At 39.6% G+C, this 15,502-nt stretch overlaps 1 protein-coding gene and 1 long non-coding RNA gene across 2 annotated transcripts; one reads left to right on the top strand and one right to left on the bottom strand.

The window, feature by feature from the left end:
• The first annotated feature begins 6,889 nt into the window (after positions 1–6,889).
• Positions 6,890–7,890, top strand: LOC132095878 (uncharacterized). Its single transcript, XR_009422518.1, has 3 exons — positions 6,890–7,000; positions 7,398–7,555; positions 7,780–7,890. It is a non-coding gene; the product is annotated as an uncharacterized LOC132095878 (long non-coding RNA).
• Positions 7,891–9,867: 1,977 nt separating this feature from the next.
• tmem125b (transmembrane protein 125b) lies at positions 9,868–11,445 on the bottom strand. The gene has a single exon (XM_059500973.1). The coding sequence runs from the start codon at positions 11,215–11,217 to the stop codon at positions 10,564–10,566; it is 654 nt and encodes a 217-aa protein (XP_059356956.1). The 5' UTR covers positions 11,218–11,445; the 3' UTR covers positions 9,868–10,563.
• Between the last annotated feature and the right edge of the window lie 4,057 nt (positions 11,446–15,502).

Here is a 15,502-nt window from a genome sequence, read left to right on the forward strand (position 1 = left end):
ACCCTGTACTTCAGCCTGGCCAATAGGGGGCTCTGGGACAGCTGGCGGTATTGTCCCAGAGGTTAATACCAGCGATCCTATTAGAGCCGCACTGCATTAAGCCGATCTGAAGATGGATTAAAGATCTCTGAACAACTGGAAAGGGGATTGTTTCATGTAATAAAACAGGGCAAAAACATAAAAATGAAGCAAGTGACATGACTCGGTGTAGATGTTACACAGCAGGGGGTTTAGACAGAGGTGAATGTGGACACGGGTTGCCAAGGCTCTGTCAGTAGTTACAGGTATGTGATTTTGCTCCCTCCAGTGGATGATGGGAAACTGTATCTAAGTCCATTTATTCACTCAGTCTGCACCTGCACGCCAGTTCAAGACAGGAAGTGCAGGCTGTGCCAATCACAACATGCTGGGATCATTTAGAATGATAATATCACATGATGTTGATTCAGGGGAAAGCTGCACACCTATGGGTCTTAAAATAATTATACAAAATTGCACTAAATAAATAAATAAATAAATAAATAAAGGCTATTTTGTGATTATTATTATATATTTTTTGCATTGTGATATTATTTCCAGTGAATTTATATTAACTGAAAAGAAAGTGAAAATTAAATGAATGGATGATTGAAGAAAATGAATGATATATTGTTCAAATTGCAAAGCATAAAAAAGTTAATAAAAATGTCCTGGAAGAAAAGTGCAAGTGTATTTATTTATATTTTACAGTGTGTTATTCTTATTATTAAGTTTTTGCAGTTTTAATCAAATAAATCATTTTACCACAGTATTAAAAAAACAATAGAATTTCAGTAATGAAAATTGCCTTTAAGAAAAATAAAAATGACCAAAAAAAACCCTGAAATGTTAAATGCAGTATGATAATGGAAATTTTGTTTAAATAAAATATATGTAATGGACTCATTTTGGTGTTAAGTGTCTCCTAAATACAGTCTATATAGTGATATTCCCAATATTTCTTAATATTTTCAGAGGTTGCACTGAACTTCTGCTTCAACAACACAGTGTACAAAAGGATGGGGATTCACAAAAAGACAAGATTACTAAGGTTATTCCTAAAACAACAAGATCATCAGCCTATCCAGTCAAAAACGTATTTCTATTTGATATCACAAATTTAGTGAGTAAATAATACCTCTTCTTATTCTTCATGGGTGATCTATGAATGATTTCTAGTGGGTCAGAATCAGCAGAGGTCCATCTATGCTTTCAGAAGATCATTAATGCTGTGCTTTCTCTTCCATTTACTTTTTTTTTTATTTTTTTTGCGTTCTAGGTTTTATGTATGTATGTATATATATATATATATATATATATATATATATATATATATGCATCAAGAGTAATGTAGCATGAGTAATCAAACCTTCTATGGTTATGATATTTGCTGGTATTGCACATGTATTCCATTAAAAAAAAAAAAAAAAAAAAGGGTGTAAAATGCCAGGAGTGTCTTGTGATGTCTGATGTATCAACCAGAAAACGGGGAAAATGAGTTGACCTTCTTATAACACAAAAGAGACCTCTCTCTTCACTGACTGTGCATGAAATGAAAACATTTGACTCGAAGAAACACAGATTTATCAATGACAAGACTTAAACTAAATGTGAAAAATGCAAAATTTAGTTAATTGTAAGCATCATTTGTAATCGTATCTGTTTCATCTCATCAGTTCAGACCAGACTGAGACACAATCCTGTTACACAGCTGTCCACCAAAATTCATTTTTGAACATGCTATTCAGTAAATAAAAAAAAATAAAACAGACTGCAAAATTCTATACATCTGACAAACCAAACAATTTGTACAAGGCCAAGATCCCTGTCTGGTCTTTCCTGATAAAGACTGGGAAGTATTTTTCAATCGTATTTGGAAAGATCTGAAAGCATGTGGAGAAAAACCTCTGAAGATTGCAGAGTGGGACGGAGTAGATCTGAATATATGGTACCTGGACGACTGGGTGTTCGTATTCATCTGCAGGGACAAGACAAAGCTTAGAGGTTATTCGATGGGTGCCCACCCAGCACAAGGAATATCACAAAATGTTCACCATACAGGTTTTGTTCAAGTGGCAAAATCTGCATATGCTGACAGCACTCTTGTCGATCGTAAACAAAATTTTCAAATGGTGCGAATTAGGGGAAAAAGGGGTTCAAAAGGGGTCTGATCAGTGCTTGCGGTGTTCGGCCAATCACAATGCAGTGGGTCAGTTGGCCAATCAGAGCAGACTGCTCTTGTCTGAAGGAGGGACTTTGTAGAAAATTATGTGTTTGAGAGAGGCGGGGCATAGAGGACCTACAATAATGTATAGTATTTGAAAAATATCGTGTTTTTTTAACATTGAAGCATGTCAACATATTCTGTTACACCAAATACACACAATAATGATCTTTAAAAAAGCATCATATGATCATATGATCCCTTTAAATATAAAACAATACATGACAGAAGTAGAAGAGGCACAAAGGTTAACCTCATGCAAATTAAATGTCTTTTATTAACAATATTCATTGATTTATTCATGCACGTATGCATTCAACTGTATAAATTATTGTCTCAAAGATTTATTTTTAAATTAAATTTCAACACTATTAAGAAAAAAAATCATCCATCTATGGCAATAAGTTAGTTACGCTTATCAAACCAGGTGTTCATGAAGTTTAAGACCTGCTGTTCCTACTGCTGCTGACCTGTAAGTTGCAAGCTACATAGTAAGTTAATGTGGTTATTATATCACATCAAATAGAGACTCCGTCTGTTCTCTGTGTTGCCAAAAGCATATGCTGTCTGTGTGCAACAGGAAGCACTTGATTTGGACGAAAGGTTGGAAGTGGAATAATGCCTGCAGAACTGCCAGAAGCTCCAGGTGGGTGACGTAGTTCCCGATCTTTGTTGTTGTCATAATGAGTCTTGCTGATGGAAAACTTTCTCTCACCTTGCAAAACTGTCTTTTTTAACTAATATGGCAACTGTAGTATTTCCGCTCCCTTTCTCATCTCCTGGGAACCTATACTGGGAAACTTGATGTTACATCTCTGTGTGTGTATTTTCCTCACTTACAATAACAACTGAAAAATGTGCCAAAGAACAACAACAAAAGTAGTGATAATTTATAAGAACCTTTATTATAATGTGAAGATAACAATTTCCTAATGCCTCAACCACCTTAATATTTAAATGAGAAATATTTAAATGTGAAACAAGTGACCAAAGATTCCAGTATCATTTAACATAATCTTTAATAATTCTGGAGTATTAAACATTGTAATGTATAAACATTGTCTTATAGGGACTCTTTTAGGGCAGAATGTTTTGGGATACAGAAGGACTGAAAACGAGAAAAATAAATAAAAATACAAATCCAAACCCCATAGAGAGATTGTCACGTACGGTGATACAAGGAAAACGGAAGAGATCCAAATGCAGGTAAACAGGTTTATTGAGGGCAATCCAAAAAGCATAAACAGTCCAGGCAGGGTCAAAACCAGAAAATCCAAAAACATAAAACAAAACAAGAACACATGGGAAGAGCAGACTCTGGGAGGTATCATACATATGACAAGGACTCCGTGACAAAGACTCAGACAGACCGGGTATAAATACACAGAAGGATAATGGGGAAACAGGAGACAGGTGGGGAACAATCAATTAACTAGAACAAGGAGGAAGGTGACCAAATAAGGGAACAGGAAGTGATAAGGTGACAGACACCGTGAGAAAGGAGGACATCTAGTGGATACCCAGGGAACACAACCCAGACACTGTGACAGAACCCCCCCTCTACGGAGCGGCTTCCAGACGCTCCACGATAGACAAAACAGAGACCAGGAGGGAGGCGGACAGGTGGAGGCTCAGGGGGAGGGACGGAGGGCCAGAAAAGAAAAACATGGGGAACAGGCACCAGAATGTAACACAAAACAGGAAGACCAGGAGGGTGGAGGACCGGAGGAGGTTCAGTGGGAGGGACGGAGGGCCAGACTAACAGAAAGGAACAGGGACAGAAGTGAACACAAAAACAAAAGGCAAAAACAACAACATGAAGCCCCCCAGGGGGGAGCAGAAGACCAACACATCCTTGTGGTCGACGCCAGAGTCCTCCAGGGCGGAGCGGAAGACCACCACAACCGTGTTGTCAGGGCAAGCGCCCTCCAGGGCGGAGCAGAAGACCACCACGTTCGTGTGGTCAGAGTGGAAGCCCCCCAGGGCGGAGCAGAGGAACACCACGTCCTCGTGGTCGACGCCAGAGTCCCCCAGGGCGGAGCAGATGACCACCACGCCCCTGTGGTCGATGCCGGAGTCCAACAGGGCGGAGCAGAAGGCCACCCAGTGACTTGACTTGACTCAGAAAGTTCAACGGTGACCAGCCTTGTCTCTGGACAGTCCATGGTACCTAGCCCTGGCTCTGGAAGGTCATCAGTGACTAGCCCTGACTCAGGAAGATCATCAGTGACTAGCCCTGACTCTGGAGGGTCAACTGGAGCCTGACTCGACTCTGGAGGGTCAACTGGAGCCTGACTCGACTCTGTAAAGTCGACGGGCACCTGAATCAACTCGGGAAGGTCAACAGGAATCTGACTTGATTCCAGAGAAACAACTGAAACATGACTCGACTCTGGATGATCAACAGGAGCTAGCCCTGACTCTAGAGGGTCAACGGTAACTAACCCTGACTCTGGAGGGTCCATGAACACCTGACTCGACTCTAGAGGCTCAACCCGGAACTGACTCAACTCTGGAAAGTCAATGGCCACCTGACTTGACTTTGGACTGCCTGCGGAGATGTGAGATGCCTCGGCTTCGGGCACTTCCTTTGGAACGGCCTCGGGCACGGCCTCGGCCTCCAGAACAGCATCGGGCACCGCCTCGGGAATGGCCTCGGGCACCGCCTCGGGAACGGCCTCGGCCCCCGGAACAGCATCGGGCACCGCCTCGGCCTCCGGAACAGCCTTGGGCACCGCCTCGGCCTCGGGAACAGCATCGGGCACCGCCTCGGCCTCTGGAACAGCATTGGGCACCGCCTTGGCCTCCGGAACAGCATTGGGCACCGCCTCGGCCTCCGGAACAGCATTGGGCACCGCCTCGGCCTCCGGAACAGCATCGGGCACCGCCTCGGCCTCCGGAACAGCATCGGGCACCGCCTCGGGGACGGCAGCGTCCTCCGGGCTTTGAGGAATGGTAGACGCCTGTCTCCTCCTCCTCCGCCCTCTATGATGGCGAGTCGGTGGCACCTTGTCTGGAGACTCAGGCGTTGAGTCGGCCATCTTGTGCTGTGGCTCTGAGCTGGCGGCCATCTTGTGCGGTGGCACTGGGCTGGTGGCCATTCTGTGCTGTGGCACTGGGCTGGCGGCCATCTTGTGCTGTGGCGCTGGGTTGGCAGCCATCTTGTGCGGAGGCGCTGGCTCAGCAGCCATGACGTGAACCGTCTTGGGAATTTCTAGGATCTTGGATAGCTTCTCGAAGTAATCAAGAAAGGTGTCAGTGGCAATCTTGGACGTTGGTGCTGAGCTGGCAGCCATCTTGCACTGTGGGGTGAAGCTGACGTCCATCTTGCTTCGTGGTGCGTGGTTGGTGGCTATGCACCGCAACGTCACTGGGTTGGCGGCCATTAAGGGCAGTGTCGCTGACTTTCCTCTTCTGCCCTGGTGAGCCGGCGGCTCTGGTCCCTCCCACGTGAGCCCCGAGTCGAAGGGGGGCCATGGTGGAGAGCGATGCTGAGCTTCCTCTCGCCCACCTCCTCCTTGGCGACCTCCCCTGGTCCCGCGAAACACGACCAGGCGGGTTCCCTCAAAGCGATCGCCTCTCTCCCGCTCGGTGGCTGGGGAAGAAGCGTCAACCGACATACCGCTGGATCTCTGCGTGACGGAGTCCTTCTGTCACGTACGGTGATACAAGGAACACGGAAGAGATCCAAATGCAGGTAAACAGGTTTATTGAGGGCAATCCAAAAAGCTTAAACAGTCCAGGCAGGGTCAAAACCAGAAAATCCAAAAACATAAAACAAAACAAGAACACACGGGAAGAGCAGACTCTGGGAGGTATCATACATATGACAAGGACTCCGTGACAAAGACTCAGACAGACCGGGTATAAATACACAGAAGGATAATAGGGAAACAGGAGACAGGTGGGGAACAATCAATTAACTAGAACAAGGAGGAAGATGACCAAATAAGGGAACAGGAAGTGATAATATGATAGACACCGTGGGAACTGAGGACACTTAGTGGATACCCAGGGAACACAACCCAGACACTGTGACAGAGATATACAACAACAACAACAAACAAATTCTGACAATGCATTCTTCACATCCTGCAGGAAACCCAGATCTAAATTAAAAGTATCCCTCCTTCTTCCAAGATGTCTGAAGCAGATACATCCAGACGAATGAAAAATGTTTCATCTGATCTTTACTCTCAATATCAGGAATTCTTTGTAGTGGGATTTTGTCAAACTGCAAGTTTGTGGTTGTTATTGAGAAATTTCCCTTCCGCTGGGATCCAACACTATTTGGAAACCCACATTCTTCAAAATATCTTATTTTGTGTTCAGCAGGAGAAATTCAGACAGGTTTGGAATGACATGAGGGTAAGTAAATGATAACAGAATAATCTTTTTTTTTTTTTTTACTAACATACAGTTAAGCATCAGTTTGCAGTATATTATTTAAAGTAAGCATATGATTTATTTTTTAAAGTGCCCTAATTTTTCACAAAGGAAGGGAAGATGTTGCACAGACCAGGGTGAAACAATATTCATATACTGTATTTATATGTGTAGTGTGGATCTGCTGATACCTGCAAAGACACAAGGAAATGAGTTAACAAGTAATAAAAATGCCCTGTTAACCCAGATGAAGAGTTACACCTTTTTCAACCTTTGCTCAAGATGCTTTCATTGTGATGCACTCCGCACTGAAAACATGATCATCAAAAAATAACAAAAAACACTGAAATATTGGATTGTACCAAGCAACAGGTATGTATAAAAACATTACTGTTTATTTTACTGTTATTTCAGTGGGTTTTGACTATTTCAGCTGATTTTTCAACTGACCAAATGAGTCACATGACTGTTGCATTGCTTTACATTGCTCACCACATCCTTGTATTTAAGCCTTAATTCTACAGATATGTAAAGATGACATAGCATTATTATTGAGTAAGGTTTTGTATATTCTGTCTCAAAAGGACTGTTATTAATGTACTTCCACCATGCTGATCCTTAACTGATCTATTTAAACCAAATGTATTGCTATGACATTCATCATGTTAGTCCATACCAGGAAACTATTTGCTTTTTAAGCAATATGACAGGACTGTGATTAGATTTACAGATGAAAAAAAAAAATTCATACAAATATTTTTTCTTATAGACAGGCCAACATGGGAAACATACACCACAGAGTTAATACGGTTCTGATCACATATTTGGTTATGAAAATGTCTGCACATGAATGTCTGACTCCTCAAGAAGACCAATCAACTGTTTCATCAGAACTTTCACTGAAAAGTACTTCAGATGGACAAAATGGTTAGTGCATCAATTTAAAGTCCATTAGCAATCTGTGAAATATGTTTTGATAATTAAGTGAAAATATATCATAATAAATAATCAATCATAATAAACCATGCATTACTTTATTTAAATTCACTTATTATTGTGTGTGTCACAAATATGGATCCTGTCCATAGAGATTTTTTGTGTGTGTGCAATAAGCATTATTAATTTACTTAAATCATTTTTGCCATCCTCAGACTCACTGGGAATTGCTGAAGTCCACTCCGGCTGGCCAATTGTGCTCGGTGCTCTGACAGCGGTGCTTTCCATCGGCCTCCTGATAGCACTGGCTGTGAGATACCGCTTCCTCCGATGGTGCCTGACCAGACACAGACACGCTTTATTACTGGAGGGAGAAACGGCCAGTCAGTTCAGACAAGCTGGAGATCTGGAGAGAGAGATCCCAGTGCGTGACATGAGGGGCAGAATGATCCAGAGGGGAGAAAGTTCAGATGATGATGATGACGAGGATGGCTTCATCGAGGACAACTACATCCAGACAAATGAGAGAGAGAAAGTCGAGGAAGAGGAACTCCGGCAGGACGATACTGAAGACAGTGATGATGAACTGCTTATTCCAGACACTATATACAGTACGTGAACTGATTTTCTCCATGCACCGGATGTCCCCACTATAAACATAAAGTGACAGTTTGGACATTTGTATTTCTAATAGATAATGTTCTTCAAATTGTTTGTTCATCAAAGATTAGAAGAAATCTAAAGAAGTCTTTGAAGGATTATTCTGGTTTGAGTAAAAGTTAATTTCAGTCGTCGGCATTTAAATTGCATCTTTCTTCCTTTACTTAAAAGAAATCTGGGATACAGAGGCACTTACAATAGAAATTAATGGGGCCAATCCATAAACATTAAAATATTCATCAAAAAATCAATAACCTGATGGTTAGATTAGAAAAAATATGGTTTAAACAATTTCTTCTTTTAAAACCCCTCAATAATGGGCTCAGTTAATTTCCATTCTAAGTCACTCAAAATACATTTTCATAATTTTTTTTTTACATTTTTTTTGCTAATAAATATAATGCCACAAATGCTGTTGATTGAGCTTAACTTGGATATGAACCCTGAATAGATATTCTTTTTTTTTTTTTTTTGCATACATTTGTTTCCTTATGATCACAACAGCTCAACACCTCAAACTTATGAAAATTAATCCATCCATAATAATTGATAACCATACAATCTGTTCTTCTTATTTGCCAGTGTGGCTTTTTCTTTGAATATCTTTCTAAATGTATAAAAGCCTGTCTTAAAAAAGTAACTTGCAATGTAAGTGTGTTCAATTCTCCAGCGAATGAGAAAAAAAAAAAAAAATACCACACTTAATAATTAAACAAACATGCTTATTTATATATGTTTCACTGCTTATAGCATTAAATTAGCACAACATTTTCTTTATTTATTTATTTATTTTTAGGTGAATTAATACAGTTATGAAGAGCTCATTACAGTTCACTACATTACACATATACAACTTTAATTTAATGCAGCTGTATAAGCTCTATCATAGATTTATTTAGCAAATTGTGCATACTTAATGTATTGTCCATTCAAAAGATAAACTGTAACAACTACTCTGGAATGTGTAAAGAATTAACTGTGGCTTGTTTTTTGCGCCACCTGTAGACAGCTGTGTAGAACAACAACTTCACTTCAAGTTAAGACACTCTGACTTTGGAATAGCATACTATGCTTACTTTTTGCCACAGAAAAGCAAGTGGGTATAACTGCAGACCGGAGATCTCCAAAATGGGGCGTGAACTCCAAAATTGGGCAGAACCTCCAAAATGGGGCGGGGTCTCCTTTCACAAAGACTTTGACCATTAGCTGTGGCTTCAGCCAATTGTTACTGACTTACATTTCAAAATAAAACTTTATAAATTAAACATTGTTTCTAGTTAATCTAAAATAAATATGCGATATAAATAAATGTTCTCCATGAGAGCAGAGCCCAAAGCTTGTGGGCAGTGGAGTTTGGACCCAAGTCTGAACCTCTGCATCATGATGTAAACGGGAATCACTCAGGAGCCGTCCCAGCTCAGGGGAAAGATTTTACTCCAAGCAACGGGGCCGTCCCGAGGCACGAAATTCACAGGCTAGGAGGGGGTAGTGATACTGGGTGTTTTTGTCCAGTGAGTCTAATATTGCATAATCTTATTAACTGTTCATCTCCTGAACTCCAACTTTCTTTACCACGCTATTCAGTGCCAATCCCGCCATTCAGTAAATTTCACTGGTTAAGGTAAGCATGGTTAGCATTTTTTGTTGCATATTTTAAGAAACACTTTAACTGACACAACCAATAAAAACTTCAGAAACATCTGTGGGGTGGAGTTTGCACTCAAGTGGATTGGGGGAGAAATTGTGCATGCGTGTCATGCACCCGTCTCTCAATGGGAGGAAGCCACGCCCTATTTTGGAGCTCCCACCCCGATTTGGAGTTCCCGCCCCTATTTGGAGATCTCCAGGCTGCAGTTATACCCTTCTCCAGAAAAGTACAATTTGGATACAAGTGTGCTAGAAGTTTCTGTTCATTTATCGGATTGGAAATGCATGGTAAAGTTGAACGCATTGCAGTCTGGGATATGGAATTCAAGGGAGTGAACTTTGTTGAACAAGGGTAAACCAGGTATTCAATTCAAGATTAAAGTGAAAGTGTGACTTAAGAAAGTGTGATTAATTTCCATATGGACCATTCATACTTGATCATTTTGACTTCCAAATATAAGTTCCATCGCCTGGTACTCATAAGTCGAGATGCAAAATGAGAAATGGCAAAGCAAACATTTGATTTGGAGGTGTTTGATTGCCAATAAATAAGTCTTCTAGCCAAATTGCAGGTATAACAGGTGTAAAATGAGCACGAATGAAGCTCCTATTGTGTTTTACACACCAGTTTGTGCAAATAGGTCTTAATATCATGTAGGAACCAGAGCCAGATGGAATTCTCTGTTCTCCTTTCACAACAAATTCGACTGACTGGAAGTTGAATCCCTCCATGGTCGGTTCCTTTGCCCCATCACTGTATACACTCTCACCCTTCGTCGTCTTCGCCTTCTCGTGTTTCTCCTTCCTTGCACATAAACCATCACTCCATATGCCATCACACCTAGGACCACAGCACCCCCACTGGCCAGGAGGGTCACGCCAGAGAGCAGCATGTCCAGCTGAGTGAGACTGAGAAGTGTAGTCCCACACACCACCAGTGCCAAACCAGAGAAGAGCAACAGCACGGGATCCACCGTTCCTCCACTGCGCAGCTGCTCGATGCGTCTGCGGCTGCGTATGCAGCCCATGTCCTGCACTGCAGAGCTGAGCAGCTGCTTCATGAGGACCACCAGTGCCAGGAGACAGAGAGTAGAACCTACGCCCAAGCGCCACAGCACCGAGGGCCCCGCGGCGGAGGAGGCAGTCGAGAGGAGCCCCACGCCAGCCGAGCCCAGGCTCAGAACCATGGCCACTGAAAAGCAGTAGCACAGGAGAGACACATGCGGCTCGTTGAACCACCACAGCTCCACCTGCTCCTCCACGGATTGGCGCTGGAGCCACAAAGGGTCTGCTTGGAGACGAAGGGGAGCCCCGGGACTCATCATACTCAGGGGTAGAAGCTCCATCTCCGGGGTCTCTCAGATGCTGCAGTCGACTGGTATGTGTATTGCCTCGAAACAACACATTTGAAAATGAATAACACTTCAGGTTCAATGCATTAACATTAGTTATGGTAACATCTAAATTTACTGGTTCTCTTCAAATAAAAAAAACATATATATTTAGCATCACTATATCAACCTAAATTAAAAACAAAACTAATTCTTATGTGTTAAACATTGCACTTTAAGGAAACTTTTTACAGTGCCAACATGATGAACTAACAATGAACAACATGTTTACTAGATTAATCTAGAATAATGTTAATTAGAATAATGTTAACATTAATGTTAATGTTAATTTCCAAGTATTAATTCTTGTTTTGTTTTTTTATACATCAACTTAATTTAGGCAAGTTTAAATGTTAAAATCTATATGTAGAAGTTACAATAAAAATGCTGTTAAAGTATTATTTATTGTTCTTTCACACTAGCCACTGCACATTCCATTCATGGCAAAGGCAAATGGCACATGCATTCCTCAAGATGTATACAAATTACATGCTGCCATCTTTGCTTTAGGCTCTCATTTATCTGAACCAGTCAAATGAGCCATAGATGCCATGCAAATGATCACTTTTCATATTTGAGTTCGTATTTGAACTCTTCACAGCAGACAAACAAAACTAAACTAGTACGAACAAAAATGAAAACATCACAAATAAAATAAAGGCTTAATACTTGGTTCTTTTGAATGGTTGTGACGAAAACATGGACCATGTTTGAAATGGAATACTCTGGAGTTAAATAATCTACAGTGTGTGTTTATTACCTTACACTTTACAAATAGGCCTAACTAAATCAGTTTGCATATTTACATGTTTAACATTTTAAACAGTATATGCTACACTGTTGTCAAATAAAATTTTAAATTTAGAAAGTGGCATCCAGTTATAATTTTGGAAATAAAAAATATATATATTTTTTAGTTTACATTTTGTGTAAAAATATCTGAAAAATAAACACAAAAAAGAGTGATATGCATTTAAAAAAGATTATATATATATTTTCACTACACATTATCAACAACTTGTCAGTAATAAAACTGACTTTGCCAAACTTTAAGTACATAAAACTTGCTGTATTTTAGGACATAATATCACTGAAAAACTTGCAGTTATTAAAACCACTTTGATTAAGCGCAGGATTCATCAGACTGATTCAAGGAGCTTTTGCTTTATTAAAAAAATCATAGCAATCCTAAATAAAAAGAGAACTTGGGTGCTTTTCCTGTACAATTTTCACAAAATCACAAGCTTGTGAAGTGACACTGTCAGTTCTCAGTGTATCTGTAACATCTCAACCTACTTTAGCAAAAGCGCTATGCATCAAAGCTACATTAATGCTTTAGTGTGTGCAACCCAACCTTTATTAAACAATACAACCTATTCCTAAATTACTTCAAATTAGTTTATTCCATAAAAAATAATAATAATAAAATCAGCATAGACAATAAAATAAAAGCTGGATTATTTTGGATTTATTTGGATAAAGTAGTTATAACTAATGATATATTAAGTAGTTGCAACTAATAAAGTTTCCTCACCTTTCGTCAGTGCATGTTTCTGATCTTGGATTCAGACTCAAACTGTGTGAAGTGTGATCATGTGTCCTGAACAGCAGTCATTCGTTCCTGTGGACAAGATGGTTTAAAAAGCTATTTTTTTAAGAAACACACCAGCCTACCATCCTCAAACTCCTTGATCTTGTCAGTAGTGCAGGACTATTTGCTGTCACGTCTCTCGCTCTCTTTCTTTCTGACGTTTTGTTTACCTGTCTCTCTCATGCTGTGGTGTGTCATGGTGCAAGCCGACTGGACACTGGTGCCAAGCGCTCGGGACGATGACATACTCCCCCGTTGTCTTCTCCTGCCACATTCCACCAGGACAATAAAAGGTTTCTCATTGTCTTCTTTGTGACACTAAACTGCATGTCCGCAAACGGAGAACACACACAAACGCTCACTCTCATACATGTGCACGCCTAGCAGGCAGAATGACTGACACAGAAAAGCAAGGATGTCTTTCAAGGCATTGTGGGTAAAACAATAGGCCAACTGGAGGGACATCCCACCAAGTGTATCTCTGATGTCACGCCTGCAGCATAATGGACTTTTTGTGACTGTAAGGATGGTGTCATTCACATGACATAAGTTTACTTCGCTTCTGCAACAATAGAGCTCCTCTTCTCAGAGTTTATATGTGCTGATTGTCCAGAACAGCATGTGTGGCATGATATTCTTCAAAAACCTCCTTCATACAGGATAATATATGAACTGATACAGATTAACAAATGCTAACTCATGTCAGAAGTCGCCAGTCATAGTCAATCTAAAAATATTGTGCACATTATAGGAAATGGGGTCATGAATGAATGTGTAATTGTTTGTTATTCTGCAGAAACTGGCGTATGACTTTTGTCACCACAATTCAGTTTTGTTAATGTTGAGTATTTCAATATCTTGAAGAAAGTGTAAGATTTGGTCAGGTTTTCAAAATGTTCAGCATTGTGATGCTCAGAAATCACTGTAAAACGTATTACTGGTGTAATTGTAATAACTTTTATTTATCTTTTTTACAGTCTATGGTTTCAAGGCACTTCAGTGGACCTTAAAATAATTAAAATAAGTGTAAATAAGTGGTTCGGATGACCAAAGCACAAGGTTTACTTGCATACTTAACATTTTATGGTTTGGTCAGACATTTACACATTCATAAATCTGGGATGAATTAATCCAAAACATCAAAACTTTGGTAAAACTTTACAAAGAGGTTTCAGTTATGAACTAACTATATTAATTAACATCATTTATAATCATATAAAGTAATCGTGTTGGGGAAAGTTACCTTTAAAAGTAATGCATTACAAAATTTCGTTACTCCATAAAAAAGTAACCAATCACGTAAGTTACTTTTTATGTAAAGTAATGCGTTATGCGTTTAATGCTTTTTAAATATGAGCAGGGCTTGTTTGTTTTTAATATAATAATGTTTATAGCAAATGTAAAAGCCCTTTCACATTAAAAAGTGTTATGAATAAACCAATAAAAAAAAAACAACTGAAGCACAATTGTTAGTTTATCTAAAGTCATTTTTGCGTATTAATGTGGTTGAACTAGATCATCAAAGGTCAGCAACAGAGACACTGGTTAATAAAATGAGATTAGATACATTCGTGTTATTTAACATATTACATTTTTGCAGGTTTGCATCATATTCTGAGTTTGCATTTCATGGTTTTAATTCATTTTGATGAATACTAAATCTGTTTTTGTGAGTGGAATGAATTAATCAACATTCAAATTTAGTCTAGAACCAGTAACATCATGTTCACACAGAGCACACAACGACTCTGTACTTCTGATTTCTCCCAATATGGGGACAGAAGACTTCTCAGTCAATAAATGTGAAAACAAAGTAACTGGCATTACTTTTTTGAAAAAATAACTTTCTTGTAAATTAAAAAGTAATGCGTTTCTTTACTAGTTACTTGAAAAAAGTAATCTGATTACGTAACTCGCCTTACCTGTGATGCATTACCCCCAACACTGGATACCTTATCCGTCCTAGTTAGTTGCACATAACACTACTGTCATAAAAGTAGTAGAATATAGTGCAAGCAAACTGTAACTACCTTTTATTTGCTTCCTGTCACATGACTCTTCTTCATACATTCATCAGTGTGGTCCAGCAGCTCAAATAGTGTCATGAAGGTAGAGAGAGTCAACAAGGAACAGAAAAGTTTCCGTATTATGCTTTGGTGATATTCATTTCAACATAAATTGATTTGAAATATTTCTGTAAAGTTTCACCATCATTGTTCGTCCCAGTTGCACAAGAGAAGTAGACTACAGCACTGTCATGATGTTATATAACATCCAGGAACAATTAAATGAACATCCACTCTAATGCAGCTCAATCTGTCCATTATGACGCCATTACACACATTTAGAACAGAACAATGTGAACAAATATGGATTCAGTATTCAGTATGGAAACACTAAACAAAAAGCAAAAATCAAAACTTCCACAAATTTTATCACGTCAGCTTATTAATTTTCAATCTTATTGTATAAAAATATCCAGGATGAAACAGGGCAACAGAGCATCGTTCATCACAGACCACCATAAAAGACCACTGAACTTCAAAAAGTCAATTTTGTTTGAAAATAACTTTTAGTGACTTTTACAGTTCAACAAAACGTACAAGCAAAAATAAAAATAAAAATGCAAATATAATGTTATAGGCCATT

This window comes from Carassius carassius, chromosome 20 (genome assembly GCF_963082965.1).
Source record: "Carassius carassius chromosome 20, fCarCar2.1, whole genome shotgun sequence".
Classification (NCBI taxonomy): domain Eukaryota; kingdom Metazoa; phylum Chordata; class Actinopteri; order Cypriniformes; family Cyprinidae; genus Carassius; species Carassius carassius.

Coding starts and splice junctions, on each gene's coding strand:
- tmem125b (XM_059500973.1), bottom strand. CDS start 11,217: ATGGAGCTTCTACCCCTGAGTATGATGAGTCCCGGGGCTCCCCTTCGT.